The sequence below is a fragment of the Cnephaeus nilssonii genome (genome assembly GCF_951640355.1).
Source record: "Cnephaeus nilssonii genome assembly, chromosome: 20".
In the NCBI taxonomy this organism is placed as follows: Eukaryota; Metazoa; Chordata; class Mammalia; order Chiroptera; family Vespertilionidae; genus Cnephaeus; species Cnephaeus nilssonii.
In genome coordinates, this window is record NC_137091.1 from 23,745,087 (window position 1) to 23,762,197 (window position 17,111).

A 17,111-nucleotide genomic window follows, 5' to 3' on the forward strand; every position below is an offset into this window, starting at 1 on the left:
GAAAATATTAAAAGCAGCAAGAGAAAAACAGTTAGTTACCTACAAGGGAGCACCCATACGATAGTCAGCTGATTTCTCAACAGAAACTATGCAGGCCAGATGGGAGTGGCAAATAATATTCAAAGTGATGAATAGCAAGAACCTACAACCAAGATTAATCTACCCAGCAAAGTTATCATTCAGAATTGAAGGTCAGATAAAGAGTTTCACAGATAAGAAAATGTTAAAGGAGTTCATCACCATCAAACCAGTACTATATGAAATGCTGAAAGGTATTCTTTAAGAAGAGGAAGAAGAAGAAAAACGTAAAGATTAAAAATTATGAACAACAAATACATATCTATTAACAAGTGCATCTAAAAATCAAGTGAATTAAAAATCTGTGGAACAGAATAAACTGGTGAATATAATAGAATCAGTGACATAGATTGGGAGTGGATTGATAATTCTCAGGGGGAAAGGGGTGTGGGGGGTACCGGAAGAGACTGGACAAAAATCATACACCTTTGGATGAGGACAGTGGTGGGGGGCGGTAAGGGCAGAGGGTGGGGTTGGAACCAGGTGGAGGGGAGCTATGGGGGGAAAAAGGAGAAACAATTGTAATAATCTGAAAAATAAAAATTTATTAAATTTAAAAAAAAACCAAAACAATACATATTCAGGGTGTAAGAATACATATGTCAATCAGTGTTTTATAACATAATGAAAATAATATAAATAAAATGCTAATTTGATAGGTTGAAATGATCTTTTTTTAATTTTTACTAGGAGTAGAGTTTAACATGTTAAATCTTGTACTGGTTATTTGTAATTTAGTTTTATACATTTTAAAAATGTCTTTGTCAATATTTCTTTTATTCACTTACTAGAGGCTCGGTGTATGGATTCGTGCACCGGTGGGGTCCCTTGGCCTGGCCTATGGGGATCGGGCTGAAACTGGCTCTCCAACATCCCTCAGGGGGTCCAGGATTGCGAGAGGGTGGTTCTCAGGTGATGCACCCCGGAATAGAGCTCCCTCCTCTCTGGTTCTGGGTGCGTCACCCAAGAACCACAGCTGCCAAGTGAAGGCAGCTCAGCAGCTCCTGTGTTGAGTGTCTGCCCCCTGGTGGTCATTGTGCATAATAGCTACTGGTCAGCCAGTTGCTTCGGCTTTTATATATATAGATAATGTCTTTAACTTGGCCCCAGTATTCATGATGAGTCCAGTAAGGGTGAGGGCAGAGCTGGCAAGGCCAGGTATGGGCTATTGCAGTGACCGAATCTAAAGATATCGAATGAAAAATGTGGAATAACAGTCATTGTCTTAGCTTGGATTCCCTAGATATCAAGCCTGGGTTGGGGATGTTTGCTCTGATGATTTATTGGGCAAGTGCTCTCAAGAGAAGGAGAGAAACAGGTTATTTAAACTGGAAACTAGTTTCAGCCTGATCCTATAGGGAGCTCTGAAGAAGGTATTATAGACTTGGTTCTCTTTTTTTCAGAGAGTACCTGGCTGTGGGGCATGATTTTTCAGATGTGATGATGCCCATCAATCAGAGACAATTTTCTGGAGAAGTCAGTGCTCATAGCAGTTGGGAGTGGGTACACTGGACATGTAAATCAGAGCTAGGCAGAACATCATAACACCTACTTCGTTGGAAATGTAAAGGACTGCACAGAATATTAAGTCAGTGCTCACAGAGGTTGGGAATGGGTACACTGGACATGTAAATCAGAAGTAGACAGAACATCCTAACACCCACTTCATTGGAAATAAAAGGACTAGACAAAGTATTAAAGAGACCCTGAAAGGCCTAGAGATATTGGCATTGATCAGTCATAGAGACTATGGGAGAAGATGTGATAGCAAATGCTTCCTTTTTAAAAAAATACGTTTATTTATTTCAGAGAGGAAGGGAGGGGGGATAGAAACATCATTAATGAGAGAGAATCATTGATCGGCTGCTTCCTGCACCCCACTCCGCCCCCCCCCCCCCCCAAAACTGTGCATGTGCTCTTGACCAGAATCGAACCTGAGACCCTTCAGTCTGCAGGCTGAGCCAACACTCTATCTACTGAGCCAAATCACCTAGGGCTGAATTTTTTTTTTTTTTGTGTGTGTGTGTGTGTGTGTGTGTGTGTGTGTGTGTGTGTGTGTGTGTGTGTGTTTAAGTTTTTATTGATTTTAGAGAGAGAGGAAGGGAGAGAGAAAAAGAAACATTGATGAGAGAGAAACATAGATCAGCTACCTCCTGCACTCCCCACTTGGGATCTAGCCTATAAACTGGCAGTAAATGTTTCCTCAGTGTTTATATATTAGGAGACTGGTTAGAAAATATCTCCCATTGCAGAAATAAGAACATCTCTAACGGTGGAAAACTTGGAGAGAAGATAAAGTGTTTAGATTTGGGATAGTAGGAATGAGATTCTGTTCCTTAGGGATACAGGCACTGGAGCTGTGGGTGAGAAGTTTGCCATCGTAAAGGATGAAATTGCTGTAGGGAAAGGTTTTGAGACTCACTCAAAGGAGGTTGAAAATGCAACTCTGGGTAGCTGAGGAAGGGCTGGAGGAGGCAGAAGATGAGGCAGGAGTGGCATTAGGAGGAGGTCCAAGATGAGATGTATCACAGAAACTGAGAGGGGAAAAGGGTACAGGAATCAGGGAGGAAGGAGTGGGTCTTTTGTGACAGAGGTCTAATCTCAACAGAAAGGAAGTTGTTGGATGTAGTGCTTGTGAAGCCTCTGCTCTCCAAGCAGCTTTGGTAGACTCTGGATAGTGATGAGACAGACTTCAGTTGGCTTGGTGAAAAGAAGTGCGACTGGGCAAGGAAAGAGGTTGCCATAAAAGGGAAAGGAGAGGTTGGTACCCCTTGAAAGAGCCCCGGTGTCAAGGTGACATTTCTTGCCAGCCCTCTCTCCTGTCTGTCTTTCTCTTTTTTCTCCTCTTTCTTTCCTGATTTTCTCCCAACTCATGGTCAGGAAAACCTGACTAGCCCGTTAGACAGCAAGAATGAACCCGTGGAGAGGGAGAGATCGAAAAGGCCAGAAAGAGAGGGACAGTCAATGGATGGGACTCTTGAGAGGCTGTACACCAGAAACTAATATTATAGTACATGTCAATTATAACCGAATTAAAGAGAAAAAAGGAGGGAGAGTGGGGAGATAACGTAGAGATCAGCTATCGAAAGGCCAGTAGGCGACAGCCTTTGGACTAGGACCCGCTTTGGTTTGTTATCACCATTCAGTGCTCTTTCCAGTGAAAAGTCTCCCCTAAGACCACCCTGGATAGAAGCTTGGCCAATCGTCATGCCCATGGATGACAAGCAGAGCTTCCCACTGGTAAATCATTAGAATCCCATCCTCCTTATTCTTGAGTTGTTGTTCTCTGGCCCAAAGGAATGTTTTGGCCCTCAAGGATGCAATTGATTACTACTTTCGAAACATCACCCCCAGCTGCTCAGAGAAGGTGCTGGGTCCACTCAATAAAGAGATAGAGCTTTCTCCATGGTAGTTTAGAACCACAGAGAGCAGGTGCAAAGGTGCATGCGCTCGCGTGTGTACACACACACACACACACACACACACACACACACACACACAACATAACACACACACACACCTATATTGGAATCTCCTATACTATCCACGCAAGACAACCTTCCTGTCCTTACTCACCTCTCACGGACCAGAATCCACCAAAGAAGAAAAATATCAGTCCTTGAAAGTGCTGACTAATAGCATCAACCTTGGAATCCAAATGATACTATTTTTGTTTCCATTCTATCTTTATAGTTTGAACTTACCTTTGATATTTTGTAAATATTAATCATCTCAGAGCTTTTTGAATTGCTATGGCTTATAGTCAAAACGGGGCAAAATGTACCATTTGAATAATAAAAACCTCATTAAAGCGAGGCTAAAGGAATTCTTTTTCTTTTGTACAAGCCAATTAAGTGTCTTTACAATTAGAAAAAAAGTTTAGCAGTTTACAGTTTCATATTCCATAAGCCTGTTTTTAATTAATGGAGGTGACAAGTTTTAGGTACAGGGTACATATTTTGCCTCTGGTGTTGTGCAGTTAACATTAATAAAGGGTATTAAAATTTGGTGAAACAAGAAAGGGTGTCTGGGTCCTCCAGACTGAGGTCTTTGGTAAGCAAGTTTCTTTACTTGATTCAGTTTGCATTTTCTTGACAAAATGCACAGGCAGAAATAAAGGTGTTATCAAGAGGTTATGGTGCCAAAATTCCAAATTCCCAGGCCTGTCTTAAAGACAGAGAAACACTGAAAAAACAGCTTTGAAGAGTTTTATTTTCTCTCGCAGACAAAAGGGAAGGGTAGAGACAGAAGAAGTGATAATTAATCTTACAGGATACTGGGGCTTAGCTCCTCATTCTTCTGCTGTTGGATTTTAAGGCACTTCTAGTTCATATACATTTTATAATTCTAGCTCACTTATAATTATGACTCGTCCTTATGACGAGTAAACTTTTATATAATTTTTGAGTATTTTCTTAGGAAAGAAACTTGGAAACTTGTCTTAGTTTGCTAGAACTGCTATAACAAATTACCATAAATTTGATGACCTAAAACAAGAGAAACTTAGCCTATCGCAGTTCTGGAGGCCAAACTTCCAAAATCAAGGTGTCGGTAGGGTTGGTTCTTTCTATAGGCTCTTAGGGAGAGTACATTCAATGCCTGTCTCCCAGCTACTTGTGCAGGTGGGCAATCAGTGGCATTCCTTGGATTTTAGATGCAACACTTCAGTCTCTGCCTTGGCCCTCACATATCCTTCTCTGGAGTCTCCTGCCTGGCTCTTCATTTGTAAGAACACTTGTCATTGTTTAGTTCCACCTTAATGCAGGATGATCTCATCTCACGATATGAATTTAATTATATTTGCCAAGATCCTTTTTCAAAATAAGGTCACATTCACAGGTTCCTAGTGGACATATCTATTAGGGTCCATCATTTAACCCCCTATAGAAGCAGTGGCATATCATAGGGTGTGCCCCATAGGTAGGCAAAATGGGGGAGCGTTATTTGTAGAGAGTTCAAAACCAATAATAAAACTGACTAAAGGTTGCTGTGTTTTATTATGATCATCCAGTGGCAATTCTAAACATTATCAATGATAAACTATTTCTCTCTCGAGGTGTGAACTGATGCCTCAGCACTGCCCCACATGTACCCTACTGCCCGGAAACAGGATGACTGAGTGAAATAATATGAAGTTTTCTAAGTCTTATGATATATATTTTCAACTTAATATATAGAGCACAGGAATATAATCACCAGGTTTATATAATATAACAAGGTAATATACTAGTAAATGAATAAATCTGGTCATTTAATAGAGCAAATCTTATTTACAATTTTGCTATTAGTAGAGTTTAACATGTTTCATCTTGTATTGCTTACTTTACAATTTAGTTTTATAAAATTTTAAAATGTCATTATCCATATTTCCTCAGGACTTGGAAGTTTTCTTATTGATTTGTAAGCACTCTTTATATATTAAAAGTATAGGTCCTTTTTGGATTGCACAAATTTGTCATTGTTCCCTTTTACTTTATTTAGATAACAGATTATTTTAGTTTTTAGAGTATTTCCTCTATGCTTTCCTCTATTTATTTATTTTTAAATATGTTTTTATTGATTTCAGAGAAAGGAAGAGAGAGGGATAGAAACATCAATGATGAAAGAGAAACAGTGAACTGCTGTTCCCTACATACCCCACACTGGGGATCAAGCTTGAAACTAGGCATGTGCCCTGATCAGAAATCAAACTGGTGACCTCTTGGTGCATGGGACAATGCTCAATCCACTGAGCCAAACCGGCTGGGCTATGCTTCTCTTTATTACATACCAATGTTAGTTTTTAAAAATTCATGACTCTGGCTACAGTTTTTTATGAGGTTGAAACAAAATCAGATTGTTACAAAAAGTAATAGCTCTATGAAAAGTTTCTATAAATGAATATTGACTTTTTAAAAATAAAAATACAGGAAATTATTTTACTTCCTATATCACATAGGAAATATTACCTGCAAGCCATTAATGTAGAATCTGAGCTGTATAAGAAAACATCACCCTCAATTACCAGCTCCCATCAATTCCCAGGATTTGGAAACTCAAAGACCTCAGTGATTTGTCTGAAACTGAGACAAAATGCAGACCTTTGAACTTATCATCCAGTACTCCTCTAAAACCCCACCCTATCTCTTTTTCTCTTGTTTTATTTGTTAGCCAAATTCCCAAATGCTTTTTTTCTATCAAGCATTTAAATGATTACATTGCTTCTTATTATAAAGATACCATATATTAATTATGGGAAAAAGATGAAGAAAATATGAACTCAAAGAAAACAGTTTAAGACACATTGGGTTCTTTGGTAGCAGTTAGACAGACATGAGCAGAGCAAGGACCATGGGCCAGGTACAGGAGGTCACCAGGGTGGAAAGCCCCAGGTGCCTAGCAGAACTGGGAAAACAAGGATCTTGCCCCCAGGATAACCTTTCCTCCCCTTGCATATCGGTGGGGTGGCCATGCGGTTTAGACCCCCTGACCTTTCAAATCACTGGTCATGTGCTTCAGACCTTCCCCTGACCTTTCCTCCCCTGGTATGTCCCTAGTCATGTGGTAGACACCCTTGGAGAGGAACAAGGGGCCAAAGTGTGGCCTCATGTGACTCCCATACAAGCTCTTGCACAACCATTCCCTTATTCATTGAGTCCTAGGGACAAAACCTAGGTCTTAGTTGTGTTTCAGCTCCAGGCCCAGAAATGCAGCAACACCAGACAAGCGATGCCATGGCTGACATCAGGATGAGCTGCAATGACTAATGACCCCCTGCCCTGGTGCTGACCAATCATTGGAGACAATGACCCTGATTGCATATACCTGGAAAGCTGATGAATATTCTATTGAGATTCTCCCCTAGGACCTCCCCTAAACTCTCTAGCCTTAATAGCTCTTAGGACTGAGGACCCAGCACACCATCACTCTCTAAGCCCGCTGGAATACACACACACACACACACACACACACACACACACACACACGCGCGCGCGCGCGCGCGCGCGCGTGTGTGTGTATTTTTGTTTTTTTGAATGTACTTTGCTTTATTTCTCCTAAGCTTCAAGCGCCATTCCTTTGCCTCTATAACTTGTAAGGCTCACTTCTTCTCTCTGTGAATTTCTAAATATACTTTTTCTTATAGTTTGAGTCTTGGTTCTGAATTCTTTCTTAGCCAGAACTCAAGCACCAAGGTTGCTGAATCAAGGTCTAATACCTGGTGCCGTTTTCTCCACCTACATTTCCACCAACCCCTAAAGACAACTACTGTTAAGACTTTTGTGTATACTTCATTACTATTGTGTGTGTGCTCTGTGCATGTGTGTGATCATATAATAGTATATATTTTGTTTTTTATCATGAAGGTTTTACAGGGTCAATAGATTTGTTTATTTGTTATTTTAATGGCTGCATAGTTTCCTATAATATACTTATGTTCAAATTCATTTAATGATTTCCCAATTGTATATTTAGTTTAACTCTAATATGTTGTTTTTATGTTGCAATTACAACACTGGGTAGCCTTGAATATCTTTCTTTATAAAATTCTTATTAGTACCTTAGGATGATTTCCCACAAGAACAGTTTCTTTAGAACAATTTAGGATTTTGAGTCACAAGAAAAGCTTACTTAATATTTTTAAATTTTTTATTATGAAATAAATATATACCAAATAAAATATTATAAGAGGCATCCACTTACCTACCTCCAAAGCTCATTTCTAAAATGTAGATTTAATCTTACTTCTAGAAAAATATACAAACCTTATGTACCTGTCTCTTCAGACAGAGCATTTCTACCTTGGTAGGTTTACTGAGCACCTACTAAATACGGGTTCCTACGTTCACCTTTTTTGCAGCATATTTTTCTTTTATATTTAAAGACTATGTTGAAGAAGCTGAGAACTGGAAGAATTAAGAAGCATAGATTCAATTAGGTGGTAGGACCTAGGTTCCAACCAAGGTGACCAACACAACCTGGTTTGCCCACCATGGCCCTGGTTTTAGCACTGAAAGTCCTGCATCCCAGGAACCCCTTCTGTCCACCAGCAACCCTGGACAGTTGTCAACTCCAAGTCTAAGCCCTTCCCCTTCAGAGTGATTTAATTTAAGATGTGACATTCTGGGATATCCTATTTCCAAGGGACTGGAATCTTGAAGATAGTGAATAATTGTTTATTCCTGAGAGAGCATGAGTTATCCTTGATTTTAGAGTGTTTAGGCCCCATAACATTGGTGGTTTTATTTTTCAGGTCTTTGCATGTGCTCGTGTGCAATGCAGCGGCTTTCGCTCTACCCTGGAGCCTCACAAAAGATGGCCTGGAGACCACCTTCCAGGTGAATCACCTGGGGCACTTTTACCTGGTCCAGCTCCTTCAGGATGTCTTGTGCCGCTCAGCCCCAGCCCGAGTGGTTGTGGTCTCCTCTGAGTCACATAGGTGGGTTGGAATTCCATGTTTTGTTCCCTTATCGCCTTCTTGCACCAGCTAATATTCTCCCAAGGCTCTCTTTCTGAAAATAATTTTCATTAGACCTACTCTGAAAAGTGTGAGTGCCCTCGACCCTGCTTTATTTTTCGAGTGTTTTTTTTGTTTGTGTGTTTTGTTTGTGTGTGTGTGTGTGTGTGTGTGTGTGTGTGTGTGTGTGTGTATTGTGGGAGATTATTTGGGGTTTTGAGTATAGTGATGTAGATTGTTTTTACAACTCTACTTCAAGCACCTCATTGATTTTTCTTTGAGATGGAATAATAATTGATTAAATCTGAATGCCTGACCTTTATTGATTTGTCATTCAACAACTTCAACATCTCACCAAGAAGAATGTGCAGTTATTCTAGCAGGAGAAACAATGCAATTAAAGACTGTGAGATGAAATCCAATTGTTTTATAATGAGAAATTAGGGAATTCAATGCAGACATTAGCTGTGTAATTGTAGGAAGGGAAGTGCTGTAGTTAGAACATATTAGAAATCTGGCCATGCCTCTTTTGGTTAAAATTTCAATTAAAACATCAGATGGCACTTCTTTTCTATCACCATTAGGAGGATATTCAATTGAGTAAAAAAAAATTTGAAAATTTCATCGTATTTTCAGCATATTTGTTCCTAGAGTTGGATAAACAACTATTTGTCTGAAGAGAAGTACTGGCGAAAGACAAAGGACTTGCCGAGTGAGGCTAGATTTAATGCATGTTAGGGAGATTTTCCTAGTGTGGTTGGGAGCTTTCACTCTTAGCAAAGTAGCTGAAAAAATAATGTGCAAGTGCCTATTTCCCCCCCTCTTCTCCGCTGTAAGTCCTGAAATGTTTTAGTGACCCAGAATGAAGCTTATTTTTAAAATCATGCTTCCATAAAATGTAACCCCTGGGACTTGTAAGAGAGAGACCAGCCAAGGGTTAGTCTGAACCCTTTATCACTCCCAAACACAGGGGCTTAGGGTCTAAGTGACACGCTGCAGAGAGATTTACTTCTCCCATTTTAAATTTATGATGGCTGAAATGAAAGGAAAATGCCAGTAATAATCCTCCCCCGTGTTAAAAGACATGGAGCATCTAGTAATTAGGTGGTAACGAAATCTGGACATCCTTATCTTTGCAAATCACACCAGGTTTGTGAAAGAAAGTGGAGTGGCCCCGTTAAGGCATGAGGGAGGCCACTGTGGGGGCAGGCGCAGGCGAGTGAGCTCTGGAAATAAATCTGCCAGCTCCAGTCATGTGCCAGATGTGGAGGGCACCACGGGATGTGTTTAAATGAGCTGATATTTAATGGGAGATTAGGTTGAATTGTCAGCTGCTCTCTTCCCTTTGTAAATCTGTATCTCGAATGGTATTTCATGGGACGTCTTTGTTCTCTCCTGAACTGCAGTGTAATTCGTTCCTACCTTGGAGATCTGAATCTTAATTTCATTTAAAAAGTGAATTGGAAGGAAGGGCCTTGACCCATTTTAGTTTATAGACAAGGCCTTCATGAAGTGTGAGAGGAGGCTCACTCCTGTCAGGTCCTTGGTGCTGGTTTTCTGCTTTCTGATGATCCTTTGCACATAGTAAAGGGTATTCTCTCAAAACGTCAATTCCCCCAATGTGGTTTGTTCATTACACAGCACCAGAGAGCCAGTGTGTGCACTGGGTGCACAGGCCTGGCAACGCACGCCTGGGAACACACTTGCTCACTGCTCAAGGACCTGGAGCCTTAACCCATGTTGTAAAATGGAGTGTTGATATCTAATTACCTCCATAAACCTTGGTGGAATCTCTTCCTTGGAGTCAGGACCCCCTGTTAGGGGAAAAATAAAGTCCTATGTTTGCAGAAAATATTATACCAGACTGCCCCAAGGCAAAATATTTATTAGCCCCCCTGTGTCTCCACTGTATGTTGGTTACTTATCTGGAGTGAATTGAGTTTCTGCATACCTAAAAAACATTATATTAAAATGAGAACTTGACTTCTTCACTGTGAAACATTTTCAGATAACAATTTAAATAGGAGGAAAAGCACATTGCTGCCTGAACAAGTCTAAATGGCTACAGCTAAGCTGCCACACACACACACACACACACACACACACACACACAGAGCTTCTGATGCAAATTCTCTCTTATTCTTTGAACATACTAGCTTTTGTCTATATAGAATCCAGACTAATTACTTTAGTTTGGAAATTTAAAAACCTTCAGTAAAAATAAAAATAAAAGGATCAGTGTAAATTGAAATACAAGCTAGAGGTTTCCTTACATAGCCGATGTTAATGTCCAGAGAGAAAATGTTAGCATGTTCTGATACTGGTAGGAGGATTATTCTATTAAGACATGATTGTTTGGCTTTGTCAGTTTTTCAGTTTGAAAATAGAGTAGGCAGCCTTTGAAGAGTTGTTTTACTGCCTCTGGAGCTGAAAGGTGAATACGGTCATTTCTCGGGAAGCCTGTCCTGGCTCAGAGGAATCAGAAGCGTGACCCGCCCTTCCCACTTCCTGTAGTGCTGTCAATACAAGCTAATCAGGCCTTAAAAATGGGTGCGCTGCCCAGGAGATCAGCTGGGCAGGAAATCAGGGGTCCACTTATGGGGGAGGGCTGTGTGCAGAAGGTGGGGGCCTGATATTTAGCAGCTGTGCTTCCTTGAAACCTTGCTTTAACTTGGTTCCATGTAATTTCTCATCATGATGTGTGTGCGTGCGTGTGTGTGTTTCTAGATTTCTAGATAGGGGCCTATGAATGAATGACTTCTCTCTTTTTAGGAATTTAATCAACCCATTATGTGCCCCAGTCATGAGGTACTTCTGCATTGTCTTTAAAATCCAAAGCAGGGGACTCATTCTGAACATCTGAAAGTGCCAAGTGCCACATTCTCTATTCTCTCTAATGAGGAACATAAAGGATCTGATCCTAATGGTAAATTTTGCCTTTGCAGCAAGGCTCGAAACAAAGTTTTTTTGTAATAAGGGAGACTTGGCCCTTAGTTTGTTCTCTAACTTTGTATTTAGGTTGTACTATGTGTTAAAACATTATATGAGGGAACAGGCAAGCGGCTCATTGTCTATCTTTTAAAAAAATTCACAGTCTAGCACTGGAACCAGGTGAACAAATGCCTTGTAGACTGGTGTGGTAATGACAGAGGCAGAATGTGTGGATAAAATACAAAGATGGCATAATTTGCTTTGTTACTGATCTTGGAGGGGTGGCAAGGTTATTGAACACTAATACTATCATGGACTGGGTCCTGGAGATTGGATACTTAATTTCTGTGGAAACATGCATTTCAGTCCACTTTGTATTTTTTTCAATCTATCCTCCTTTGCCACCTAAGAAATCAGTGTGACAACCGGCAGTGGTAGAGTTAGTTAGGGAGAGCTTCCTGGAAGAAATGGCACCTGAGCTGGGTTGGACTAAACAAATATGCCAAGAAGGGTTTCCTGCAATAGGTGAGTGGAGAGGGAAGGATGTTATATTTATCTTATACCTCTTAGATATTGTCTAAATCCTTGATGCACTTTTCTACTCAAGTAGGTAGCATTTCCAGGATGGCCTATGGCTTGGATCATTGGGTTCTCAACTCAAGAGTCCCTTTTTGTAACAACTCTTCCTTAACACCTTATTATAGTAATTTTCAACCTTTTTCATCTCATGCCACCCATAAAGTAATTACTAAAATTCTGCGGCACACCAAAAAATACATTTTTTGTGGCTCTGACAAAGAAATCTGTATAATTTGATTTGTTCACTTGGGATTGCTATTGTTGTGTTGTCTGTTGTCTTTTTTTTTTTTTTTTTTTTACAATCTTAGGGAAAAGAGGTCAGTGTCCCTGACAAAATAGTCAGCTGTAGCATGTTTTAAAAATTCTTTTTAAAAAAGATATATTTTATTGATTTTTTACATAGAGGAAGGGAGAAGGATAGAGAGTTAGAAACATTGTTGAGAGAGAAACACCAATCACCTGCCTCCTGCACACCTCCTACTTGGGATGTGCCCGCAACCAAGGTACATGCCCTTGACCAGAATCGAACCTGGGACCTTTCAGTCTGCAGGCCAACGCTCTATCCACTGAGCCAAACAGGTTAGGGCGTGCTTTAAAAATTCTTGCGGCACATTGTTTGAAAATTGCTGCCTCCTTAGAATGTTAAAATATAGTTCAGAAGTAATATAATTTCCCTGCATAAATATATTTTAATTCAATATGTTAGTTTACTGTAATATAAAGAAAAAAAATAAATGTGAAGCAAAATAGCATGTGTCTACATGAGAACACTTGGGTATGACTACAGGAAAGGTAAGTATCAGATGCACATGCCCAGGCATAAATCACCTTGGGGGGGAGGATATTCACAAATGCAGACTGTGGACAGGCATGTGGCATTCCAAGACTCCAGTGCCACCAGCATTGAGTTAAGCCTCACCCCCCACCCCCCCGGCCCTAATCACGAACTCTGAAAGTGTACTCATTCCTCATTCATACAATTGTTGTACTACCCTCCCAGAAATCCAGTGGGTGTTAAAGCTGTGCACACATGTAAAGCACAGTTAGGCCCTAGGCTCAGACAATCACACAGGCTTTTCAGCTGCATGAATGTCCAGTGCAGCAGTCCTCACTGAGCGAGACTCCACCTGCCTTGCAGGACAGCTATCATTCACAGCCCCCACCCCCTGCCACCCAGAATCATAATGACAATCAGAAAAAGGCTCCTGTAAATTTTTAAATTTCCTGCAAAGTTCCACTGCCTAAAAGGATTAAGCTCAGAAGTCTGGGCTCTCACGGTGGTTTGGGGACCTGGGAAGGGATGGCAGCCAACAATTAGTTTCCGAGTCCCATTGCCGTGTCAATGATGGTGCTTATGGCCATCAGCTTTGTTGATGACCTCAGAGCAGCAATGTAATTTAACACTAGAAACTGGATGTCACCGACTGAGTCCTAAAAAAGGGATATTTAATTTCCATTAAAACATGTATTTCTTCTGCCCCTGGGATGCTTCCTTTAGTCATAGCTCAACTGAACTGCTCATGTTAAGTAAGGAATGACCAGATTATTCCATCGTTTTCATTTTACCTTTGCTTTATTTCACACAGCAGTTACCCAGATTCCTCTTATTGTGCTTCTTTATTACTCAGTGCTAATTTAATGAAGCAAACTAAGTTCTTAACAATGACGAGTCCATCATCTAGAAAATCCTTTTGTTATTATCCATGCTTTAATAGGCAGTCACTACTTTGTTGTTGATTTTTTTTTTTTTAATAGGAAGAAAGAAAGGAAAGAAACAAACAGCTGGTGTTTAACGACTCTGTCAGACCCAATTATAAAACATCAACTACTTACTTTGATTTGTGTGTATCCATGCCATGGGTATACTTAAAAACATTAGACCCTGCCAGAACTCATTTTGGCCTTGTTTATATTTGTCTTTTAAACATATAAGACTATTGATGGCACCTCACCAAGGTTGTAACCCCTTTATAATCATTAATTTTTAATCTGGAAAAAGAGTCTTGGAGGCAGCAAGACTCATCTATATATTTACTTGGATGTTCTAGTGAAACTATACAGGACTCCAGCATTGGCTAAAATAACCCAGGAAAACCCTGTCAAAGGTTAGCAATGTGATATCTTCCTGCTTCCAAAAGCAGCAACCCTTCATGTAAGATGCTTTTCCATTTAACTTAATTATCCCTGAACTTCCTATTGAAAGTTTTGAAAAATATATGTGAGTGGCGGGGGCTGTTTAGCATGTTAAGCCTGCTCCCTCTCTGAATTTGGGTCTTTATTAAGCCTGTCTTTGCATCCAGTTGGTTTATATTGTTAAATCACCATTGTCTATTTTTATGGGCAACTTTGTTTAGAGGTTTGCATCATTGAGTTTTCAGTAGTCTTTGTGTAATTTTGCAGATTTTCAATAAAAATTAAGAAGCTATATCAGATGTCAGAGCTTGGCTGCTTCATGTCATCTTTTCTATTTTTTAATTTATTTTATTTTTTTTAGATTTACAGATATTAATGATTCCTCAGGAAAGCTAGACTTCAGCCGCCTCTCTCCATCTAAAAATGACTACTGGGCCATGCTGGCTTACAACCGGTCCAAACTCTGCAACATTCTTTTCTCCAATGAGCTTCATCGCCGCTTGTCCCCAAGAGGGGTCACTTCCAACGCAGTGCATCCAGGAAACATGATGTACTCCTCCCTTCATCGCAACTGGTGGGTGTACACGCTGCTGTTTACCTTGGCCAGGCCTTTCACCAAGTCCATGGTAAGTGAACGGCTTCGTCACCGCAGACCCATTCACTGTGCCTTTCTAAAGGCTCCTTGAGAAACCCAGGCGTGCTTTCTTCAGCCTCTCACCGCTTGGAATGATGAGTCTGGTCTTGCTAATCACATCATCAAGCCTATTAAAGCCATTGGAAAGGGCCCTTGAACACATTTCAATCGACTTTCGATTATGTTTGTCTCTCTAAAGGTGTCTCGGAGAGCTGGGTGGGAGATGTGGTTTCTCAGTATTGTGTTAGTGTGGCTAAAAGTCTTGATAGCAATTATTGGTTTTCTTTTGATGTGATTTTATTTATTATTATTCAGAAAGTGCAGCGCTTGGTAACCGTGTTTTGCATTAGTAGGTGAACAACATGGATTTGTGACTGTTGAATTATCAGATGATGTGATTCCTTTATTTCCACTGAGAATCTGTATCTGATGTTCCAAATTATTTTTTACTGGTTATACACCTCTCCTGGGGTATACTTTGTTGGCTAGAAGTGTGTTTTATTCTTTACTTCCACAACAATGAATTATTTTGGATGAATCACACTACTGTGGTTAGATTTAGAAATTTTCACAAAGGTAACTATGACGTTTTTATGTTTTTAATGGTCATATAACAACCATATCTAGAAACTTCCTCTATGAAAGTGTTTCAGTAAGAAGTAACTTGAATGAAGAATGCACATTTTATGCAATGTATTTGATGTAGTATTTTTCTAATCTGCAGATTTTAATCTTGCTATTTAGTTTAGCCACCTGACCACAGATGGCTATTGAGCCCTTGAAAAATGGCTAATATGAATAAAGAACTAAATTTTTAATTCAATTTGATTTAATGTAAATAGCCGCACGTGCCTAACAGCCACCCTGTTACATATTAAATGTAATCTGTCTTTTACTGTTGGAAAGCACAGTTGAATAATGTGCCCAGCACAGTGCCTGTGGTATGGTAGGTGTGTGGCACTTCTTGCCATGATGGTTGTTATTCTTGTTGTGAATATTACCTTGGTCCTGAACAGTATTTTCCAAAATGTAATTGCTGCCAATGGATACAGGGGTCACGGAACTAAAGAACTCTGTAAATTGGGAGTCTGCTGGTGGTGGTCGGGTGACTTTTATCCCTGAACTCAACGGCCCGGGGAGAGGGTTATAGGCAAGGTAGGGAGGGTGGTCAGCTGGGTAGTGCTTGGTTCTCCAACCTGTACATCTGGTTCCTGCGGAAACCACTGTGCAGTAGACTTTTCATGTTCCTGTCCCAAGTGATCATCTTTTAAATGTCACAAATGCACTTTTTTAGATAAGCCTATTGATTAGGAAGACTATGCACTATGTAGCTAAATTTAGATTCTTAGGAAAATTCTAGTAATATCGTTATACATGTAGGTATTTGATGGTATTTCTTAGCCATTAGAGCTCCATATGAATAGGTGCATGAGGAGGGTGGGAACTCTGGACTTGTTTGTTGAACTCACAGCCAATCACTTCTCTTTCATAAACATTTAAGACTCTCAGAGGAGAAACCAGCATGAGCATAGACCTGGGATCATTGTATTTTACTGGCGGGATAGACGGGGCTTATTAGGAAAGTCACTGTGTGTTTTTTCCTTCTTTGTGCTGCTTCTGATTGCTTTTATCATGAGAAGACGTTTGTTTCATGGGTGAAGAGTGCAAGTTTGCCGTTGTAATGCAAACACATTTTTGGAAATAAGCCATGCAGTTGCATTCCCATTCCTACCCATGGAAACGTTGGATTCCTATCACCTCTTGTGCATTTCACTTCAGAGAAAGTGTTTTCCCTTGACACGGGTGTTGCCGGAGTCCATATTCCATTGTACAAGGTCAAGGAAATAAGAGCTACAACTCGGCCTTGTGCTTGGAAGCCCTGCATGGGCTTCTCCCCCACAGCCTGCTCCCTGAAGTATTAAACAGCAGTATTGTAATATCAGTGTCCCTTTTTTATTTGCTGTGACTTGCTGTGACTATGGTGATTTTAGTTACAGTAATTAGGTCACCCTTCATGGAGTCAGGCTATTTTAAGTGCCTCTTTAAGGAATATTGTTGCAGATCAGTAATTTTACAATTGGATGTTCTTGTGTAACTTTATTAAATGTAATCTGTCTTTTAAATGTTGCCCTTTTACAGTTATACATTTCTAATTGTTGCTGTAAATGCATTATCACTTTGAAATTAATTAATTTTTCCATTTTGGCCGCCTGCAGTATAATAATCACTAATGAGAAACTCATAGGGATTAATTTTCAGCTCAGCGACCCCCACTGGTAAAGTGTGTTTCTGCCCTCTCTTACTCTTGAGGTCTAGGGGACA

General features: G+C 40.1%; 1 protein-coding gene across 4 annotated transcripts in view; it reads left to right on the forward strand.

Annotated features, from left to right (window-relative positions):
* Positions 1 to 17,111, forward strand: part of WWOX (WW domain containing oxidoreductase) — a 948,216-nt gene that overhangs the window by 261,429 nt on the left and 669,676 nt on the right. For all 4 annotated transcript variants that reach the window (XM_079799408.1, XM_079799409.1, XM_079799411.1 and 1 more), the window contains 2 exons: positions 8,309 to 8,494; positions 14,517 to 14,781. In XM_079799408.1, the coding sequence (XP_079655534.1) occupies positions 8,309 to 8,494; positions 14,517 to 14,781 (451 nt within the window). The remainder of the gene's footprint in view (positions 1 to 8,308; positions 8,495 to 14,516; positions 14,782 to 17,111) is intronic.